At 54.2% G+C, this 23,738-nt stretch overlaps 1 protein-coding gene across 5 annotated transcripts in view; it reads right to left on the reverse strand.

The window, feature by feature from the left end:
* Nucleotides 1-23,738, reverse strand: part of LOC144720101 (E3 ubiquitin-protein ligase pellino homolog 2-like) — a 69,720-nt gene that overhangs the window by 43,586 nt on the left and 2,396 nt on the right. The window contains exons 1-2 of one of the 5 annotated variants that reach the window (XM_078596586.1): nucleotides 22,833-23,140; nucleotides 16,240-16,358 (exon numbers count right to left, since the gene is read on the reverse strand). In XM_078596586.1, the coding sequence (XP_078452712.1) occupies nucleotides 16,240-16,262 (23 nt within the window). In that variant the 5' untranslated portion in view covers nucleotides 16,263-16,358; nucleotides 22,833-23,140. Of the gene's footprint in view, nucleotides 1-11,138; nucleotides 14,138-14,159; nucleotides 14,505-16,239; nucleotides 19,309-22,832; nucleotides 23,141-23,738 lie in introns of those variants that run through there. The other 4 variants (XM_078596584.1, XM_078596585.1, XM_078596587.1 and 1 more) reach the window with 4 other exon arrangements.

The raw sequence follows: 23,738 nt of genomic DNA on the forward strand, positions 1-23,738 counted from the left end.
CCCAAGCATTCTCGCAAGACACTTTGCGTTCAATTTACATGTTCCGACAATAATTTTTAATGAATGTTGCTCTTTATTTTTCACGGAGAGGAGGGGGGGGGGGTGTGAGTACCTGCCCAGAAATCTTAATGTGACAAGCGAGAAATTATAAAAATGTATTAGCATTAACCGGAAACAGAAGTCAACCACTGGAGCTCCCACCACGGAAATGTAACACGGTCATGTTCCCAAGCCATTACGCCGCGTGTCATGAGGAATCATTAAAAGGTGGTCCAGGGTTACGCAACAGACGTAAAATTAATGGTAATGCAGTGTAACACCAGACGAGGTTTAATCCGAGCCTGCACGCTCTTTACAACATTTTAGAGTGCTGCCAATCAGCAGCATCTGCGGAACTGTCACGCCATTTGTGCTATTCTACTAAATTGTGCGTCTTATTCATGACTGCTACTGAATGAGCTTCTAAACCGACGGGGAGATGTTAAAACAAAGACGTAAAGCAGTCAAATTAAATGTGCACCAACCGTGCTTTGGTGACCGCATTATGCTATCGTCTTATAATGAGATGTATTGCAAATGTATATTTTCGACGGGCGCTGCGGCAGAACCGACATTCCCTTAAGAAAAACATAATTTCCATTGGAAGCAGCCTTGAAAATGTATGAGCCCTGCTCAGTAAACATTAAAACTAAGAACACGGAATCTCAATATAAAATATTATTCAACACCCAATAAATCTGACAAAAACACCCTCTCTGTGTTTTCAGCAGTGTTGGGAGAAACAACATACACCGCAGGGCACAAAAGCCTACACATAATTAACTTATAAAATAACACGAGTAATGCCTTCACATATTTTTCACGGCCCAACTTGTCGCTACAGTGGGTCCCGTTTTTTCAGCAGCACAACAGAGGCCCTTCAGTCTGAGCGCAGAGGGCCCCCCCCCCCACCTCTTTCTTGTTTGCTCATCCGTGTTTGTGAAATGCAGAGGGAGACTTTTCGGCGGAATCGCCACCCCACCAACTGCTACGCCAAAATGTCTGGTGCGGAGTGACACGCAGCGGCATCCCCGAAGCAGACAACTTCCAACCTCGCCTCGTTATCCACCGCTACAGAAAGGGGGGGGGAGGCAACTTTGCTTCGTGTTTTCGTTTCACCCCCCTCCCCACCACCACCACCAATGATTGGGTTTCTCTGTCCACAGCACCCTCTCGCTCGGCCTCCTGTGTCGCCCCCACTGATGGTTCGCACAGCTGCTACGCGTTACGCCCGGCTCATTCACGATGCGCTTAACGACGGCTCGCAGGATGCTGCGAGCACGAGCCTTGCTCCCATCTTTAAAATGTTCAACGGCCCTCGGACGTTAAGCAGCCTCATTGTAGCTGCAAAACACTCTGCAGACTGAACTATAAATATTTGTACTATTCTTAGGCGAGAGGAAAAAATCAAAAACATTTACGGAATGTGATAACCTCAATTACCACTGACAGTTTTCTAATGTGGTGTGAAATAAAATAATGCTGTTTAGGAGCAACAGGATAATAAAGCATTCTGAAGCAAAGCATTTGGGCATCGGGAAGAATGCGTGACGAGCAAGCGCACACACATGCATCACCACTGGAACATCAGCACAACGCATCACCACTGGAAGACCTGGGTTTGTGTCTAATTCCTGAGATTGCAGTGGTTTCCCACCATTGTAGCTGACTGAGTGATGTACAAAAGTATAGGATCACAATCACAACACTCCACCACTTGCCTGCCACGAGTGTGTTAATTTTGCCCAGTCACTCGCTCACTCGCTCGCTCACCAACTCACTCACTCGCTCAGGTGTCATTAATGTGCTTTGGAAAGGCCACAGCTCACTGGGCAGCAAAAGGTCAGTAAATGTATTCTGGACACCAAAATGCTGTTTCCTGGCAGCAAAAATAACAAGTCAGCGGTTTTTGTTAGCAAAAAATACAAACCAGTGGAAACTGGACACATGTTGTACGGCAGTGGCTCAAGATTGGCTGTTTAAAATCACATGATCAGATTGGTGGTGAAGCAGTACATTCCACTACAACAACATTGTACACAGAACATACTTTTCAAACGGTCTCTTTCCAACATTTACCAAACATATTTTAGCACCAAATCCTCACGCCTATATCAGAGATATTCTCTACCTGTTACATGAACAGCGTGATGATTAATCATTGGTAGGGCAAACATCACCAGGCTAATATGCTTCCTACGCGATTTAAGTGTTCTGCTGGGTTGTAAAAACCGGCAACACCCAGGGTGGTTGCGCCATGCACTCGACTGCCATGGTACTCGACTTGCGCGTCCTGCTGATCGATGCAAAAGCTGCCCTGCTGAGGTGAAGGAAGACACATTTCCAGATTAAAATCCTGCCCTGTGTTCTTAAGCCTCGAGGTGCCATTCAGGTTGTGTGACTTCTCAGGGAGGGCCTGACTTGTCCTCCCATGATTTCATTTAATAGCTCTGCCCCAGTGACGTCAAGTCAAATTGCTTCCAAAACTGTGCTCACCTGCAGGGGCAGATTTTTATTATTTTAAATTAAAAGAAAAAACAAAGAGGATGATTAATTTGAGCACGTGGGTAAGGAGGACAAAATTAATTTGCATTCTGACGTTGCATTAAATATGCAGCAAGTATTTTTTGACAGGTTTTATCATTCTGAGCGTTGCAAATGGATTTTCCAGGGAGTTAAGAAAATCTATCTAGATTGTCAACCGTTTGATGAATTGACCACAGAATTAAATGTGTTGATGAATAAAAGGCAAGAAAAGAGCAGGCTAGATGGCATGATAATCAGTGGTTTTTTGTAACACCAATGCAGACCAGCTACGATGAGCCAGCATTGAGCTTGCAAGAAACACACCGGCCCGGCAACCCAAACAAAATCCACCGTACATCCGTTGCAGCCCACAGGGAGGAGAGATGCTGGGTAGCCTTCCAAGCCCAAGGTTACTGCAAAGCAGTAAATAAAAACTACACCACAATTCACATATCACAAATCACGTTTTTTTTCGCCCATACACTTGACAATCATCATAATTCACACACTTGGTGCCTGACTTCTTTGCGTCAAGCACGAAATGACTTGGCCTCATTCAGTGCCCGAAAAGAAAAGTAAGCATTGATTGTCCTTGAGAACGTAACGGTCTCTGCCACAGGACACGAGGCAAAAAGGGCCAAGAAATACTGAGAGTGGAAACAACAAGCGCCAGGCTTCCCCACGCACAAACCACAAACATCGGTGTGCTGCCCTGATAAAGAGAGGTGAATAGAAAAAGGGAAAATCCAAAACAACAACAAAACATATAACAAATGGAACAATTTGTGAGCTCCTGCAGCCCTTTAGAAGTGATCAAGTGTCTGGGAAACCTCAAAGAATGGGATGTAATTTGGTCGGTAGAGCATCAGAATGCAGAAAAGAGAGACTGTTTAGAATTTTGGACAGTAGCGGAATTTGACATCAATCATCGAAAAGACAATTTTCAGATTGGGGCCTGGCCAGCTTTAGAAGTCTGCAAAATAGCACAGCATGCTTGGGCTTGATAGGAAGAGTGGAATATTGTGCTTGATAGGCAGTGCCTACCTTTGCATCATCGCAAAGTCTGCCAGATTGTTTGCTCACCAAGGGGAAAAAGGAGCAAGTAAATGGGAGTGGGCAGATCACTCAAATCTGAGAGAAGATAAAAGACAAAATACCTCCTCCCCTAGAGCTCTCCGTGCATCTCACGAGCCATTCTTTAAAAAGCGAGTAACAAAGATCTGTTGCATGAAACTTTAAAGACGTGCCAGAAACACGGACAACTTTATCAATTTATTATTCCAATATTGGCATCCATGCTCAGATTGGGGTTTGACCAGCCATTTCAAAGATCAACATTTTATCTGTTTTGATCGCGAGATTAGTAAGCGGTCAACTACAATTCAATCACAGCAGGGCCTAAGGAATAAAGCCAAATATAACATAACGGAGTGAAGACCCTGGGGCCGGCCCAGGACACGCAGGCGGGACGATGTCGCTCGGCTGGCCTGGGAACGCCGAGGAATTCCCCAGGAAGGGCTGGAGTCTGTCGCCAGGGTAGGGAGGTCTGGACCGCACATCTTAAATGTACTGCCGCAGTGACCCTCACCAGGACAAGAAGACTGAGAAATGAATGAATAACATACCGTTTGTCCTACAAAGCAGGTATATGAAGCTTTTCCTCCCTTAATGAAACCAAACTTTCAAGAACATTTTTTATTCAGCATACCAAGAAGGTTGAAAATGTTGAAACCACTGGTAAGGCACTGGTAAAGCAACTACAGGCCAAGCACTTCCCCCCTCCACCGCCTACCAGACACTGCAACAAATCCCCAATTCATAAACAGCTCCGCATTTACGAGTTGAGAGTGTCAAGGGCAGACCGTGTTGTGAGCTGTTTACCAGTCCAGAAACAGAAGCAAGATTATGAAAAATAGCCACCCCACCCTCCGCACGCAGTACACTTTAAAAAAAATATTGGCACAAGCAAATCCAGTTTAGTTCCCCAACTTGGCCTGACCACCACTTCCAACGATGCTTAGCCACCACCATCCTTTGTTGAAACTTTCTTTTCAATTGCCCAGCTGTCCAACACATTTCCCACAAATATATAAGCGGACAGGAGGTGGGACGCGGCAACAGCGGGGCAGCGGTTAGCGCACTGAACCCTGCCTCGCGTTTGACTCTCAAGCCGCAGCACAGCGAAGAGCAGTGACGAGTGATACCGTAGTCCCGTACTGCCCACTAAGTTATGATCAAACCCCATGAATGGCACCGTTGGCATAGCGAGAGGCCTTCACGCAGCAGTGGGTGACAAAGGGGGCTGTGTATTATTATTTCAACGTGCACATTATATCCCCGTCACAAGTGCTGATCACAGGGCCCAATGTGACGAGTGATTGTACGCACAATGGGGGACAGGCTGGCTCCGTGAACTGCGCAGAAGAAGCGGAAGACGCCCCCCCCCACTCCAACCCCGACTCCTCGCCTGTCCTCCCTCCCCCTCCGGTGAATTCAAGATGCCCTTCTTCCCCACACGGCACGCTCACCCCGGCCCCCCATCAATCTAGCGCGGGTATCGATACAACGTAACTCGACTCAATTGGATGCATTACCGCCAACATGGCCAAGACCCTGGGCACGCAAGTGTCCGTCCCTGTGTGTGCACGGCTCGTAATGTTCACCACGCACAATGGGCCGTCGTCTATGACGTGCGGGAATGTGCCGTTACACAAACGCGTGGGGCCAGCGCTGCTGTCCATTGCTGGGTGCTTGCTGGTAACGCGTGCAAACGAGATCTCCCATCTCAAGGGAGTATCCAGTTAGAACAGTTTCAATGTATATTTCACAGCGGACGCGATATCGCTGTAACGCCTGGTTCAGATCAGCCGAGTGAAGTGGGATGTGTGGATTTCTCGCCCGCGTCAACGCAGACGAAGCCGTGCCACTGCGCACACGCGGAGGACGTGGGACGCGCACGTGCGGCTACAGTACAGTGCCCCCCCCGTATGGCGTGCCCACGGCTCGTGAAGGAAAACAACCAAATCACAACTCTCGTTTTCCACAACAAAATCGAGAGGGGGGGGGGGTGCGCAAGTTGGAAGGGGTTGGCCAACAGCCTGGCCAACAATAATGTCCAATGACTGACTGCTGCTCTCACAAAGGAAGCCCACAAAGACCACGCGTCACAACCCAACAGGCATGAGCAGACTCCACGCCCGCACGCACACACATCACACACACATCACACACATCACATCACTCACACACATACACATCACACACATACACATCACTCACGCACTACTCACGCACTCGCACACACACACATCACACACATCACATCACATCACTCACACACATACATACACATCACTCACGCACGCACATACACATCACTCACGCACGCACTACTCACGCACTCGCACATCACACACATTACACACACACATCACATCACTCACGCACACACACACACATCACACACAGACACACATCACATCACTCACACATCACACACATCACGCACACACATCACATGACACACAGACATACACATCACACACATCACATCACTCACGCACACACACATCACACACACACACATCACTCTCACACACACAGACAGACAGACATACACATAACACACGCACGAACACATCACACACACTACTCACGCACACACACACTACTCACGCACACACACACACATCACTCACACGCACACACACGGACCCCCCCCCTGCCATGAATAGCTGGCACGGGGTGGAGGGCAATGCGCGTGCTAAGTTATCGGCGTGGGGCAACGCCGGCGATGGAAAGGTCACGCGGAGAGAGAGACGCTGAGCGGGGCCCGGCCGAGACGGAGCGACCACAACTCCAGCTGCTGCCGCTGGGGGTGGTGGGGGTGGTAGTGGTGGGGGTGGTGGGGGTAGTAGTGGTGGGGGTGGTGATAGTGGTGGTGGGGGTGGTGGTAGTGGTGGTGGGGGTGGTGGTGGCGTCTTTTGTTGTAATCTGTGCCGGCCCAATGGACGGAGGCTCCGCCTTGGAGGCCGCACGGTCAACACCACCACCCCCTGCTCCCCCAACCCCCCACACCACCACCCCCTGCTCCCCCAGAATCCCACACCACCACCCCCTGCTCCCCCAACCCCCCACACCACCACCCCCCTGCTCCCCCAGAATCCCACACCACCACCCCCTGCTCCCCCAACCCCCCACACCACCACCCCCCTGCTCCCCCAGAATCCCACACCACCACCCCCTGCTCCCCCAACCCCCCACACCACCACCCCCCTGCTCCCCCAGAATCCCACACCACCACCCCCTGCTCCCCCAACCCCCCACACCACCACCCCCCCTGCTCCCCCAGAATCCCACACCACCACCCCCTGCTCCCCCAACCCCCCACACCACCACCCCCCTGCTCCCCCAGAATCCCACACCACCACCCCCTGCTCCCCCAACCCCCCACACCACCACCCCCCTGCTCCCCCAGAATCCCACACCACCACCCCCTGCTCCCCCAACCCCCCACACCACCACCCCCTGCTCCCCCAACCCCCCACACCACCACCCCCCTGCTCCCCCAACCCCCCACACCACCACCCCCTGCTCCCCCAACCCCCCACACCACCACCCCCCTGCTCCCCCAACCCCCCACACCACCACCCCCCTACTCCCCCAACCCCCCACACCACCACCCCCCTACTCCCCCAACCCCCCACACCACCACCCCCTGCTCCCCCAGCCCCCCACACCACCACCCCCCTGCTCCCCCAGACTCCCACACCACCACCCCCTGCTCCCCCAACCCCCCAGACCACCACCCCCCTGCTCCCCCAGAATCCCACACCACCACCCCCTGCTCCCCCAACCCCCCACACCACCACCCCCCTGCTCCCCCAGAATCCCACACCACCACCCCCTGCTCCCCCAACCCCCCACACCACCACCCCCTGCTCCCCCAACCCCCCACACCACCACCCCCCTGCTCCCCCAACCCCCCACACCACCACCCCCTGCTCCCCCAACCCCCCACACCACCACTCCCCTGCTCCCCCAACCCCCCACACCACCACCCCCCTACTCCCCAAACCCCCCACACCACCACCCCCCTACTCCCCCAACCCCCCACACCACCACCCCCTGCTCCCCCAACCCCCCACACCACCACCCCCCTGCTCCCCCAAACCCCCACACCACCACCCCCCTGCTCCCCCAACCCCCCACACCACCACCCCCCTGCTCCCCCAAACCCCCACACCACCACCCCCCTGCTCCCCCAACCCCCCACACCACCACCCCCCTGCTCCCCCAAACCCCCACACCACCACCCCCCTGCTCCCCCAACCCCCCACACCACCACCCCCCTGCTCCCCCAAACCCCCACACCACCACCCCCTGCTCCCCCAACCCCCCACACCACCACCCCCTGCTCCCCCAACCCCCCACTCCACCACCCCCCTGCTCCCCCCAACCCCCCACACCACCACCCCCCTGCTCCTCCAACCCCCCACACCACCACCCCCCTGCTCCCCCCACTCCATCACCCCCCTGCTCCCCCAACCCCCACACCACCACCCCCCCTGCTCCCCCAACCCCCCACACCACCTCCCCCCTACTCCCCCAACCCCCACAACACCACCCCCCTGCTCCCCCAACCCCCCACTCCACCACCCCCCTGCTCCCCCAACCCCCCACACCACCACCCCCCCTACTGCCCCAACCCCCACAACACCACCCCCCTGCTCCCCCAACCCCCCACACCACCACCCCCCTGCTCCCCCAACCCCCCACACCACCTCCCCCCTACTCCCCCAACCCCCACAACACCACCCCCCTGCTCCCCCAACCCCCCACACCACCACCCCCCTACTGCCCCAACCCCCCACAACACCACCCCCCTGCTATCCCAACCCCACCAGCGCACCAAGACAGCGACGCGCGGAGCGACAAGGTCCTCCTCGTGGGCCGCATGTAGACAAAGACGACGATGTGTCCCCCCCCCCGCGTGGCATCCTGTTGGAGCGCGCGGGCTGTTAGCGAGAGCCTATTGGGGGGGCCAAGGGTTCGGCTGTCTTTTTCCCTCCCCCCATCGCTGATGCTTCGAGACAGTTTCACCGCCCCCCTCCCACGATTCAACCTAAAGTGAGATTAGGAAATTTAATTAAGGGGAGGGCCCAACGTTTGTTCCCATGTCACTCGCCACGGATGTGAGCCGGGTGCTCAGCACTAACCACGACGCCACTACTCCCCCATGTACTTCACTTGACTTGATCTCCCCTACACCGTATAGCCTTGACAGACTGTTGGGGCAAGTGCTGTTAGCGAGTAGCACCTATGAAGGCTGGAACGGCACACGAGGGGGTTGGTGGCCAACACCACGCCAGGCCGCCTTTGTCTCCGCCAATGGCGATGTTTGAGGCTAAGTCGACCTAGGGGAGGCCCAGGACCGATTCAGATAATTGTCACCGGTGTGTTGGCCGTGAGCGGGAATCGAACTCGAGTCGCCGGGTTCTTTGCGCGACGTGCAAACCGCTACACTATCGCTCCCCCCCCCCCCCCAAAACAACAACAACAACAACCGCCATTCGCCACTAAGTGGCGGTGACATCACCACAACGCTTGTGCCAGGCCATGTGCACCTTGAGGCCACGTGAATTGTCGAACGCCTGCTGGCAGGAGGTCACGGGGCAGACCCAGGTGCCACGGGTCGACTGACTGAGATTACCGAGATGACTGACTGAGATTACCGAGATGACTGGCTGATGCACCACCTGTGCCCCCTACTGTGCCAACTTGCTGTGTTTTAGCCACCCGGCGCTCTGCTCTTTGTTGTGAGCGTCGCTCCTCCGCCCTCCGTTGTTGTTGGAGGGTGACTGCCTCCAACTGCCCAGTAGCGTCCTTCACGAGCCTCCTCCAGAGGCCGATCTTGACACCGCTGGTACCAGTCATCGGCAAGTCCACTCAGCTCCACGTCCTCCTGTACCACATCACTCCATCTCTTCTCTAGCCCGTGCCGCGCCCGTTTAGCCCCCTCGATCCGCCTGAACAAAAGCTGTTTAGGCATGCGGTGGCTGGGCATGCAGGCTACATGGCCCAGCCAACGCAGCCTTGCCGGCCGGAGGAGCTCACGGATGGGACTTTGCCCAGATCTTTCAAGGATTTGTGAGCTCCTCACACAATCCAGCCTGGTTAAACCCAGGATGGATCGTAGGCAGGCCAGTCTATATGTTTCTAATTGGCGAAGATGTTCCATTAGGGGGGTCCACGTTTCCTAAGCGTAGAGAAGGGAGGGAATGACTGTGGCTGAGACGACACACACACAGCTAAAGACGTGCCCCCAATAAACAGAGACACATTAACGTGCAACGCAGGAAGAAGCAGTGGCGACACGAACAACCGCTCGCACACTACCACACAGACTATTTGGACAGCACACACACGTGCACAGATATGCAACTCCACAAAAGGGTGCACAACCTATCTCCCAGACTCCCAAGACAAAGATCCCTGTTGATCCCTGCACGCATTCACCCAGTATAGCCTTGGTGTGGTGGGGGGGGACGAGTGCTACTGCTATTATTATTGAGCAAAGTATCCAAGCGGCGCTGAGGAACACTACAGGGTGGTCGCAGTCCTGGTCGGTATCACGACCTACCTACCGCCTCTGTTTCCCCCGCTGTTGATACACACACCGCACCCAAGTGCTCGTTCGAGACTCAAGTCAACTTGGGGAAGTTCAACGTCCGGGAAGTGGGAACAATGAGGTGGAGCGAGACTAGCTAGCGGGGCGAGGACGCTTTCCCGCAGGCCACTCTTGCATATCCCTGAACCGATGAAGACGCGCCGAATCGGGAACTCATCGGGACCCGATTCAGATATCAGATCAGCACTGAGATTATCCATGGCCGGGAATCGAACTCGGGTTGTTGAGTTTGTAGCGGAGCGCGCGAAACAATGCGCCCACCGCTGTCCACAAGCACGCACAGAATCACACACACACTCACACAATCACACACATGCACACACGCACACACACACTCACACACACAATCACACACTCACACACACACAGGAACATACTCACACACAATCACGCACACACACATACAATCACGCACACACACACTCACCGCACACACACGCACACACTCACACACTCACACACAATCACACACAATCACACACTCACACAATCACTCACACACACACAATCACGCACAAACTCACACCCCCACCACCATCCCCTCGTCACGGCCCGCAGGCAGCCCGGGTCGGTGCTGGGGGTTGAGGGCAGCCCGGCGCCTCTCGGAGTCGCCCGTGTGGGAAGCCCGACACGGGGCACAGCCACGGAGAGGAAACGACAACGAGCAAGGCGCGGCCACGGCGTGGCCACCACGACGACGACGATGATCCACACAGCCCGCACCGACTCACACGCGAATGAGGACACCCCCACGAACACGCGGTCCACCCCCACCCCCCACGTGGCCCTATAGAGTAGTAGTATAGACCGTCGGGGCAGGGTGCTGTTCACCAGAACCTATGAAGGCCGACCCGGCACACGAGGGGGTGGTGGCGGCTAATACTCACCTCCTCCTCGTCTCGCTGCTCCGCATTTGTGATGTTTACACACCGCTCCACGTCCTTATTTAAGGGGGTTAGTCGATCTAGAAAACGCTCAATATAACAACCTGCCACTGGATGTTGACGTACATTCACACACGCATAAAGACCCCCAACAGATGCACACACACATTCACATAACGCGTCCATCCATACACACAACCCACCAACTTGCAGGCGTGTGACACGTAGAACCACACACGACGCACACAACCCCCCCAAAGTAGAGCCCGCCTCTCACAGGCACGGTAGATGGGTATACCAGAAAACAATTTACGCACAGACCCACACACAGGCAGATCCCATACAGCGCCAAACATCGATCCACGCGCAGACTCAACTTGTAAAGACTCATAAACCAAGCAGACCCATAACCACCGACCCATACACAGGCAGACACAATGCACCGTCCAGTACACGGAAACCTATACAGATCCACAGATCGATCGTACACGAAGACTCACAAACAGACGCATAAACACTGCCCCATAGGTAGACCCACAGACGCCAATCCACATACAAGCAGAGCCATAAACACCGACCCATACACAGGCAGACCCATAAAGGCGAACAGAGGACCCACACCCACAAACTTGGCAGACCTATACATATGGATCCCATACACAGTTATTCAGAAGGACCCCATACAGAGAGACGGACATAAAAGAACCCCATATGTACAAATATGCTCCCAAATTCCAGACAGCCCTTATACATACAAACCAAAGAGGCAGACCCACAAACTCACAACATGCCGTTCCCATACGGATAGAGAGGCAGACTCCCACCTAGGCCTCGGCTAGGTAAGGTTAAAGTGTAAAAACAACGAGCCTACCTTTACCCTACCTTTTACCTTACCACAATACAATCACTCTGCCCTACCTTTTACCCTTTAGCAGGTAAGGTAAAAGGTAAGAAAGCAACGAGCCTAGTCCCACCGTGGTGGGCACGTGTCGAATCCCTTTAAATCATGTTACACGGCACAAGTTTCCACTCGTGTACATCACGACATAACACAGCCGTGTACATCACGACATTACACATGCGTGCTTACAGTAGTCAGATTCCCTACGCGGAGTTTCGCGTTTTATGGACTACGCTAAAGACGCCAGCACGACCGTGTTACACCGTATTTAAGTGAGCACGTGCACGTAGCATTGCATGGCACAGAGCACCAGACAGCCCTTTTGGCAATCCACTGCTGGATGAAAGCCTCCCTGCAGTGTCACTACGTGCTGGGTAATGTGCATGTTGCCAGGAGCACGACACGGATTTAAAAGTGCACTAATTCTCACACTTGTACGGTCTTATGTACGCATTGACTTACACGGGCGTAGTGAGTATAGTGTATTGTAAACACATGGCTCATGTTCATACAATGCATACAAATACTGCACATTACAAAAACAATTGGCCTCTATATATAGTCCATAGAACGTGCACGAAAGCGCTGTGTATTCAGCGCTATTAACAACTGCGTAGTGTACGTGAGCCTGCATTGTGCGCGTGCCACCACCACCACCACCACATGCAAACAGCGTCTTTGGTGTCATGCACATTAGTGATGTAGTACGGAGAGATGATTGGTGGTGTACTTTAAGCACTGTCCTTCATGAGAACGTGTAATTATATATCTACAGCATGTGCACTACACAAAGACACCCACCCCCGTGTAGCCTTAACAGACTGTTAGGGCAAGTGCTGTCAGCGAGTACCTATTAAGCCCGCCTTTGTCTCTCCAGTGACGATGTTTACACAGAGCACCGGGTACTCATTTGAGGCTGAGTCGACCTCGGGGAAACCTAGAACCGGTTCAGATAATCGTCACCGGTGTTGGTCGTGAGGGGGAATCTAACTCGGGTCGCCGGGCTCGTAGTTCAGCGCTAACCACTGCCCCACCGCTCCCCACACATCACACACAGGGGCATGCATTGCTTGTTATCCACTGCTGGATGAGGGCCTCCCCACTCCACGTGTGATGCACCTCCACGTGTGATGCACCTCCACGCACGCCGCAGTACGCAGTTGTACTGCGCCACGTGTACAAACATGACGTGCTGCTGTTGTGTATTGAGCTTTATACACGTATATACATACACGCAGTAAAGCGTGTGGATTGTATATTGTCTTCTACTACGTGTACGTTGGCCTATTATAGTGTTAAAGTTCATCTGTACGTAGAGACAGACGGCTACATCACACAAACTTTATTAGATGTGTGTAGTAAATGCGATAGTTTACTACACTAGACTGTATTGATTACACGTGTGTACTACGCGTGTTGCTTATACAGTACCTAATTACAATATTATTTATACTTTAGAGCGCCTTAACTCAAAGCGCATCACGTTCCGCAGAGTACACAGTCCTGTACTCATGTGAGTACAAAGTATAAAAGCATTACACACTATAGCTTAGTTTAATGCCCATTACAATACTGCACTGTACATACATTATATAGTACACATTCCGCACTGTTCTAGTCAAATAGTAACATGACGTACTGGGAACTCAAACCTTACATTGTAGAATCGCTGTCGAACACAATACTGTTTTAACATAGCACAACGCCCACGTGGTGCTATACGTGAACATACAACAGTGTACACATTGCGCAGTGTACAATAGTGCCACTGTACTTCTATGCGCCCACATCGACGGAGCCCACGACGCCCGCATTGACCAGCGTGGTGAAGTATGGTCAAATTACAGCGTGGTGAAGTATGGTAAAACTACCCCCTTCATCCAGCAGTGGATTGCCCCACAAAGCCCGTACACGTCTAACTCTTGCGACACGGCACTAGTTAACCACACAGACACACAGACTATTAACATTACTTGTGTAAATACGCGCATCGTAGTATCCTGTTCTGCGCTCCGCACGGCACGTTTAGCGAACACCTCCAAAGATCGTGGGCAGCCTTAACGACGTTACGCAAACACTGGGGCATGTGTGGCGTCTTGGTGCGTCAAGTGAAACTTACTCGGGCATGGTGGTGGTGGTGGCGGCGGCGTCGATTCCGGCGTTCGCGGACAGGGAACCACGCAGCTTCCAACACCAACAACAACAACACGATATCCCCACCCCTCTCTGTGTGTGTGTGGTGTCCGCGCTGCCGCTGCTGTTAGTATTTTATCCGCTGTGATTATTATCCTTAATGACGACGGTTGGTGGTGGTGGTGGTGGTTGTTGTTGTTAGAGGCACGGGGGGGTCCCAGCACAGCGCTCGCTCCACTCACTCCCGACTCGCGGCGCGCGCGTTGCCGAGTGCGGGGCGGGGAGCCTCGCGCCGCGCGCGGGCGCTCCTCCACCACGGCGGGGCCCCGCCCCTCCCCTAAGACCCGCCCACACTCATCACCATAATTAATGCGTCTGCCACCCATTGGCCGTCGCGCGAACGTGTTTAGCATAATTTATGCGATTTTTTTACACGCGTTACGTAATTTAATATTCATTGTAGAATCGTGACGTCAGCGGCACGGTGGACGAATCGCCGCGGCGCCCCTCTTGCTTACGAGGCGTGGCCAGCAGCCGGGGAGAGGGGGAAGGGGCTCGGGGGGGGGGAGGGATATGTCTAACGACGACCTCCGATTGGCTATGCCGCGGTCGCACGTGACAGTAGGAGGCGTGGTGATGAGGTGGAGGGGGGGTGGGAGCACGTAGGCGAAGTGAGGGGGGGTATGTGTTCGAGTTGGGGACGGAATGTACCAAGGCGGGGGGGGGTTGTGGGGGGGGCAAGTGATCGGTATCTGCTGACGTCAGCACTGTTTGGGTTTTTCGGGGCTTGCTGTATTTATTTATTAATTTCGGTCTTCCTCTGGCCGCCTGCGCCAATGAGAGACTCGGGCCGCGGAATGTGAGTCAACCGGTTTCATGCACGGTGACTGCGCCAAAAATAATTATTGCGTTGAAAAAAAATAAAGTACGCAACATTTAACAACAAAAAATCCAAAAAGCACCACAGATTGGAAATACCCAGAAAACAGCAGTTCCCAAAATATGTTTACTTTTATTTGATTTATCCCTCACGTGAAATACGTTTAGCAAACATCAGGCGCGTGGGGCACGTGACGACTTAACTTGTATTTGGACAAAAGATGAATAACACTGCAATACCGGCGTCGTGAAGTACGGAGTGGGGAGGAGGGCTTCAACAGTAGATGTACAATTGGGTGTAAATGATTAATGATTGTTTTCATCATGCTGTGTAAACGTTTCTAAATATTCATGATTTTAAATGGCCTCTGACCATATATGGCATTGTACAATCTTTCAAAAAGCCCCATAAAACATTAATTCCTCCACTTTAGTCGACGATACACGCATTTTGACCAGTTTAATATTTCAAAGTGTTGTATATGATCGTACTTTTATTTGGAACTCGTTCAATTCTTATATATTTAATACACGCACAGTTGCTTCGTACACACACACATGTTTAGACACAGTCTTTATTCACCACTATTAATGACCGGCAATGTGCCACGAACTCCTCAGATCTCAGACGCTGGGCTGGGTTGAGCCTGGACAATGCTGAGACAGTGGGTGACCACGTGAGGGGTGGCGAGATGTTAACTCCCTCGCCTGGTATGCAGGAGGCTGTGGGTTTGATCCCAACCGTGACTCCCTCGCCTGGTATGCAGGAGGCTGTGGGTTTGATCCCAACCGTGACTCCCTCGCCTGGTATGCAGGAGGCTGTGGGTTTGATCCCAACGGTGACGCCATGTATGTTTGAAGATTGCATGTTCTCCCTGTGGTCGCGTTGATTTTTCTCTGGGTGCTCCGGTTTTCCCCCTCCACATTTAGAAACACGCGTTTAAAACATTTGGCTGTGAGAAATGTCCACGTGATAAGCCACTTCGTTGAGCTATCATGTGTGACCAGGTCGCTTCTGAAAAGAAGCTGTATAGCTCAGTGGGCCCTACCTGGTAAAATAAAACAAAACTGACCAGCGCTGTGTCCTGTGACCTAAATAACCCCTCCACGATGTGGTACGGCTCTCATCGAGCAGTGGAGTGACAGAGAGGCTACGCATGGCGTGCGTGTTATTACCGTTGTTTCACCTGGTGAGAGAGAGAGGGCACATTGAGAAGAAGAAGACTCCTCGTAGGCTCTCAGTGTTCGGGTGACCCGGGGAGATGCCGCCGCTGCTTTATACTCCAACAGCGCGGCTGATGAAAGCCTGCAGAAAAAAATTACAGTAATGTGTAAAAGCCGTGCCGGCGTTCGAGGCAAAGCCGCGTGATCACAGTCCACTGGCGGTTTGCAACCACATGGATATCGAGGAATGCGTGTGCAGGCGGTGCAACTGCGCCGAGACCCACGGGGCCGGAGGAGGGGGGGGCATGAGTCGGCCTACAACGAGAGGAACGGGGGGGGGAGGCGGTTTAAGAGAGGGTCCCAATTGGATTCCTTGCCAACCACGCCGCTATGCCACTGGTCAGACACGGGGCGTCTATTAGGTCACGGAAACTGGTTGCTAAATTGAATAACGTGAGGTTGAAATGCGATTAGAAACAATTTCTCCGTATACAAGATTAAACAATCGTGCAGTGATGTACAATAACGCGCACTTATACCACAGCCTTCCGGCAGTGGGACGTTTAAGGATTGCTAAATACGGAACCCTCCTCAGCCATGCTCAATCCGCCGCTTGATGAAGGCCTGGTAAAGTCGCCACCGTCTCTCACGGTCCTGCTATTTCGCAAACCGCCTCACGCCTCCATCCTATCTTATTGCATCGCTCCATCTCCTCGGCAGACGTCATCTCGAGATCCGCTTCAATTCTAGTCTATGCTTGCGTACAGCAGCGGAATGCCATTGTGGAGGTCTGCTAGCCAAGAGAGAGAGGGCTTCAGGAGAGAGAGAGAGAGAGTCCGTGTCGTGTTGCGATTCCTTCTCCATTGAAGGAGTGCAGACGACGGTGGTTCTACTCTTCGGGCAAGTGCGAATACCATGGCATGACTAACCTGGCAGATGTGGGAACACGTGGAGGAGGCGCACGAGGTCGTGGGATAGTGTTTGGCGAGCATAGATTGTTGGTTATAATTGCGCAAACGAGCGCCTTTGACTCGCAAAACAAAACAGGAATCTCGGCGCATGCGTTGCACGCTAAGATGACTACGTCGCCATTCTTTGGCAACGCATTCCGTGTGCGCGCAGCCTCGCGGTGGCCGCCCGCGGGAAGAGCTGAGAGCGTGACGACGTTTTTACATTCGGGCACACAAAAATAACAGGGCGACTGTAAACCCCGGTTTGCACCCTCGTCACAACTCATCAGCAGGGTGTAGCCGTCGTTAGCGCCTGCCTCCGTTTGAGTCACAGGAACCCTGTGGTGCACGGGGTGGCCTCGCCTCCTACGCAGTGGGGACAGATTGGGCGTGGGATGCGGGCCACGGAGGCCACAATCGGTTCCACAGCGAGCCCAGCGCAGCCCGCGCAGGTCTGAGAAATAAGAGGACGGTCGTTGTGACTTTTTCTTATTATTATTACAGGGCTCGTCGTGCTACGCAGAGCGGCGCGCGTCTGCAATCGCCACGGGTCTTTTTTTCGCGCTCCGGTGATTTTGAGCGATACATCTGCATGCGGTGGCGACACCCGTCCGTTTCGTCGTCTCATCCTCCGGGGCAGTGGTTCCCAACATTGTTGGACCTGTGGGGCCACTGTCAATCCCTCTACACCGTGTTCTCAGACCTTCCCGCGGGGAATAAAAATTCGGCGTTGTCGTACGAAAAACCAAAAAAATCGTGTTTGCAACGGTTCCAGCGACCACTTCTCACGGCCCGTGCGTTGGAACCACATTGGTATGTGGGCCTCGGGGTGAGAACCACAGTGGTATGTGGGCCTCGGGGTGAGAACCACCGCTCGAAGCATTTTAATCGGATGCTTCCAGCGCAGGATCGCGAGATGAGGTGGCGGCGGCTTGGGGAGGTCCTTCATATCCAGCAGTGGACTGAGCGTGGCTTTCACGGAAAAGATTAACCAACGCCAATTCGTGCGCTCACGCGGGTGGTGGTGGTGGAGGGAGGCGCAGGAGCGCATTGAATGGAACCTGAAGGGGGTCCACGTGGAGTTTCACTTCATTAGAAACATCGCACAGGGTGCAGACCAATTATCGAGATGGTTTACAGAATGAAATATTTATCTCTATTAAGTAATAAAAAAAAACACGCTTTGAATCCATAGAGGAAGGCCATGTTATTTGGGATCTCATTATAGGTAGTTCATTTATAATCGTTAAAGTTGAGGATACGTTCAACCAAAAGAGCAGTTCGACTGAACCGTTCAAGCAAATAAATGTAATTGTAAATACTGCTGAAATACATGAATTGTAAAACAATGCTGCACAACAGAAAGCACCTCAAGGAAGTAGTTTAGACGTTCTCAACAAGTTCGTCTCAACGGTTTGCACTCAACCAGATTTGTGTGCGGCCGCGCGGGGTTGGTTTTCCGGCCACGGCTGAGACCGGTCACGAAGCTCCGTGACCCGTTCCCCCTGTCCATCGCCACCACCCCGCACAGGCCGTGTCGGTCGTGGGGAGGGGGGGGATGGAGGCTTCATCTAAGCGGTGGATTTACAAAGGGCTGTCAAAAGGAACGGGGCGAAACGGCGCCATTTCTAGGAAGACGCTCGTTCCACGAAAACCACGAGCAGGCGTGGGGGCGACGGGGTGTGTAATTGTATCCAGCCTCTCGCATCGCCTCGCTCCGGTGTCTCTACGACCGCAGACCTCCACAAATTCAGTTCCCGCGGAGTTCACAAGGTGCCTGGGAGAGACGATCTTCCTTCCCAATAATACACACATCTTGTTGTCATCGGCCTCTGGCCTCCGAGTGACACCGGCGGCAAACACCTTGTAATGAGATCAACGTACGCCGAGAGCGATGCTCGATTACAGTCTTTTTTTTTTAAATCTCCACGCTGTCAGAAGGCTCGCGGGTTTTTTTGCGTGTGTGTACATTTTGTCGTTTCGAGTCAGCGGGGCCCTCGATGTTAAACAGTGGACGCCCCTAGAGGGAGAAATCCCCTGAGCCGTGAGCCATCTTCTGGCGGCTCGGCTGAGGGGTTACATGTGGAACAGTTCGGGCCATCGCCTCGAGTGCTCGGCGAAGCAGATTCATTGGGGGACGAGGGGCGCCTCTTTCACTCCAGCGACGCTCCCTCCCCCTCCTCCTCCTCGCCGCCACCTTCAACCCCTGACCCCCGTCACCCCCCACTACCCCCTCGGCTACCATCCCCACCCCCACCAACAACCACCCCCACCACAAGACAAGACACAAATCCCCCGTGTAGCCGTAACAGACGGTCTGGACAAGGGCTGTTAGCGAGGAGCACCTATGAAGGCCGGCACGGCGCACGAGGAAGTGTGTGGCTAGCACCACGCCCGACCGCCTTTGTCTCTCTACTGGCGATGTTTACACACCGTACCAGGTGCTCATTTGAGGCTGAGTCGACCTAGGGCAGGCCCAGGACCGTTTCAGATAATTGCCATTGGTGTCGGTGGCCGGGAACGGGAATCGAACTCGGGTGGCTAGGTTCGTAGCGCAGCGTAGCGCCAACCGTTAAGCCACCGCTCCGCACGCCCCCACCACCACGAGCACCACCAACACCGCCACAAAGAGCCCCCCCCTCCCCTGCACCCCACAGCCCAGGCTGCATCCACACAAGGGGCAGCGTTGCCTTTGAGGGATTTATTTTTTAAATTTGCCCGGGGTCAAAGGGCAAAAGGGATGCTAGCTGGGGTGTTTCAGCACGCACTGTACGGCGAGAGAGCGTGTCCCTGTCCAGCAACGCATGGTCACTCCACTGCTGGATGATCACGCCCCCCCCCCACGCCGAGCCGGTCAGGACGTCGTCGTGGGGGTCATTTGGCCATACTTCGCCACGCCGGTCAATGCGAGGTCGTGAAGGCGGTGGGGGGGGGTATAGACGCACGGAGCAACGTGATAGCCCATCGACGCACGGTCCGCAGCCTGTACCTGGCACGGCCCGCCGTGCCCAGCGGCCTCCCAGGCAGCCCCTGAGCTTCCGATCAATTGACGAGATTGGCCGCCGCATTCCGGGTGCCTTGGTCGTAGGGCGCTGCTGCTGCTGCGTCCCGCACCGTGGGCACAGCAGCTGCTGCTGCTGCTACTGGTGCCTCGAGAGAGATGGGGGGAGATGGGGGGAGCGACCACCCAGCCCGTTCTAAGGCGACCAGCGGAGCAGCTCCCACCCCGTGCCCGCAGCACGCAGCTACACCCAGGCGCTCCTGCGCGCCGCTCCTCGTCTCTCTTCTGCCTCGTTTCCACGGCAAGTGGGGACGCTGCTGGCTCCGTGCCGATCCCACGGGAGCATACGTGGGGTGGCATGACGGGGTTGGAGGGGGGGATTACCTGCCCCACTTGGCAAACCTGGGGTGGGGGGGTGTAAACATGAGCCGGTAACCCCCCACTACAAACCTCTGTGAACGGGTCGACAGAGGCGGATTGAACTTTGTTTAGTTACTGGTACAATACTGCCCAGAGAAAGTGACTGTCATGCGCAAGGCGGTGTTCGAGGCGAGGCTTAGTGAGACACCGCTGCTGCCTGCAGCCAGAAATGGGGTTGGCACGAGCACGTGCTCAGGACAGGGTTGGAGTTCGGGTAAAAAAAAAAGACCGCGTTGGCCTGTCTCGACTCCTGCCCCCTGACTTCCCTTCCCTGGCCTCACTGCTGCTCCAGCACAACCCGCGGCCTTCCCCATGGCGACACAGCGGCCTCCCCCCGCCGACCCCACCCAACACTCCCCCAGCCCTCCCCGTCCACGCCGCTCCCCCGAATTCCCTCCCGTTGTGGTCCCACGGTCGGAGAGGCTCCCAGCTCCCTCCTCTTTGCACGTCCCATACAGGTCCCGTCCCACGTGGCCCCCCCAGAGTCTCGCTTGGGGACCACGGCATGGGCCCGGGTGGAGGGGGGCGAGTGGGGGGCCCACGGGAGGCTGGGAATGGAGCGACGCCAGGGGCATTGTTGGCCCAGGTAATAGTGTGACATTTGAGTTTATAAAAGCCTAATCCCTAACTTTGCCACTCAACTCCTAACCACAACCCTTAACCCAAGGACTCACAATCAGTGGGTCAAGACCCCGGGACAGCGCCACAAAGGGACCTTAAATTCCACTCAAATGAACCCCAAATTTAATTAACACAAAATTCCGGCAGGCTCCAGAGGGGGGTTTGGGCGGGGGGGTCCTAATATAGTGGCACGCTTTAGAAAGAGGCCGCATTCACAGCGGCGTGTGGCGGCGTCGCCTCGAGCACGAACAGAACCGTGGCCCCTGCAGCGAACCGCAGGGCCGCGGGAACGGCGCCCGTAGCGCGTCGCGACTTCACGGAATGAGCGTGACATTTGCTCCGAGGCGAGCCGGAAAGCCAGCGAGATAAAGGGGGGGGGGGGGGCGCTTCTGTTTTCTTCGGTGGTGGTGGGGGGGAAGGCGAAAGGGAATTCACCGCAACAAAGAAATTAAATCGCGCAGTTGCATGGACTCTTAGTTTTTTTCGGTGAAGTTACGTGACTTTACCGAAAAACCCAAAGACTATGAATCCTTGCAGTCACGAAAGCTTCAAATCTAGAATGAATGGACAAACTCACGCGCGCACTCCCCTCATCCTGCTGCTACAGCAGTAGCCTGAGCGTGGCGCTTTTAGTGACGACACGTCTTTAAAAGCATCAGTCTTTGCCTAAAACTACAGTTCTGAGCAGGGTCATCGTCACTACGCTGTCACCACGACCCCACCCACCCCCCCGGTACCGGCGCTGGCTCAGCGCGCCCGCCGCTCCTACGGCTCGAACCACACCGCCGCCTGCCGCAGACACGGAGAGGCGAAGTTGTTGTTTGTGTGTGTGGTGTGTGTGGTGTGTGTGGTTTGCGTTGTAAATGCCTTGAACCGCGGGGAAGAAGGCATCGTGACAAGCGACTCGCCAACGAGCACTCTGTCGGTGAGTTGTCTCGGCTGTTAAAATGCCACCGTGGCCGTAAAGGGTGGGAGAGTTTCTTATTGTGAGCGACGTCGACAACGCGCCCCTCCGGGCACAGACAGGACCGCAGTGGGGGGGGGGGCGGGGAGACTGCAGCTGGCCCACTCAGCGGCACCGTGGAGAGCACGGGAGAGGAGCCCGCGGGCTGAAGAGCGAGCAGCGGGAAGCCGCTGTTGTTGCTGTTGTTGTTTTACTTTGAAGATGCAGCGACGTCTACGGTGCGATGGGAATGCCTCTGTCGGGAGTCAAGGCTGCTGCTCTGGGCTGTCCAGCGGTGTGTTTGTGCGCAGGAGGAAACGCGAACAGAGAGCCACGAGGCATTCGCGCACGGAGAACTCCGCGCGCATGGGTTCACGATCCCAATCACGTTCCGATTTTGAAATACAGTAGCGTGCAAGACGGGCCCTGCCATAGGAATGTGGTGTTTTCACAGCTGGCTCAGGGCTGTGGTAACAAAATGAGGACCACCCCACGCTGGTTTGAGCGCCGCAACAAAGCGTTTCTGTTTTTGTTTTGTCTAAGACACAGAAAGACCAAGAGGCAGAAGCACGCGGGGCGATGCTCGACAGCCCGAAGCGAAGTGGGGAGGCATTCGACAAGAAAGAAGAGGAAAGCCGCGATCGGAGAGGCCGGAGAGAGCTTGGAAGCGAGGGCCCTCACGTCGGCAGAGACGACTCGAGGGGAAGAACGACTCGGGAAGACTGGGGCGCAAATGGCCCCAGCTTGCGGCCGGCGGCGTGTTGCCTTTCCTGCGCAGCGGGGAGGACGTTTGCAGCGAGGGTCGGAATCGCGCGGGGGTGGCACAGAGACACAAACACAGCAGCGGCTTCTAGATTTGAAGCTTTCGTGACTGCAATGATTCATATTCTCAGGTTTTTTCGGTAAAGTCACGTAGGTAAAACATTAAAAGTAATGAAAGTAAAATAAAACAAAACAAAAATAAAATTCACGACGTTTCGGAGGCAACACAAGTCTCCGTCATCAGGTGGGACCGTCACAGCCAGATTAGCTGCATCAAGTGAAGCAATGATTCAATATGTAATCCCTTATAAGCAAGTTGAAGGGGGGAGGAGAGGGGGGGGGGAGTTCATCAGAATGTGGTAGCCAATGAATGGAACGTATCGGGAGGGAGGGGGGTGGGAGGGGGAGGGAGCCAACAAAAAAGTTGGCGACGGCTTGGACGCGGCTGCTGCACACGCCAACACAATGGACAGAGAGGGGGGGGGGTCTGATACACATGATAGAACAAAGGAACGAAAATGCCCATGTTTATACCAATGCTGGCTGAACAATGAAGAGAGTACTGTTAAAAATAACTGGGGATGTTAACACTCGGTGAAGTAAATTAAAATAGTGCCTGTCAGATAAGATGGTCCAAAAAGTGTAATTAAGTCTTTTTTGCGTGGTTAATAACATCTTTCCAGTGATTACTGAGTTTGTACCCATCATCACGGTTGAAATTATGTCTGTGTTTGTATATTTGTATGGCTTCGTGTACAAACCTTTGATGGTAGCCAGGAGGCTTGCAGAGAACCTTGGTCTCGGAAAAGACAATTTCATGAGAGC

This window comes from Lampetra planeri, chromosome 7, assembly GCF_965212315.1.
Source record: "Lampetra planeri chromosome 7, kcLamPlan1.2.h2, whole genome shotgun sequence".
Lineage (NCBI taxonomy): Eukaryota > Metazoa > Chordata > Hyperoartia > Petromyzontiformes > Petromyzontidae > Lampetra > Lampetra planeri.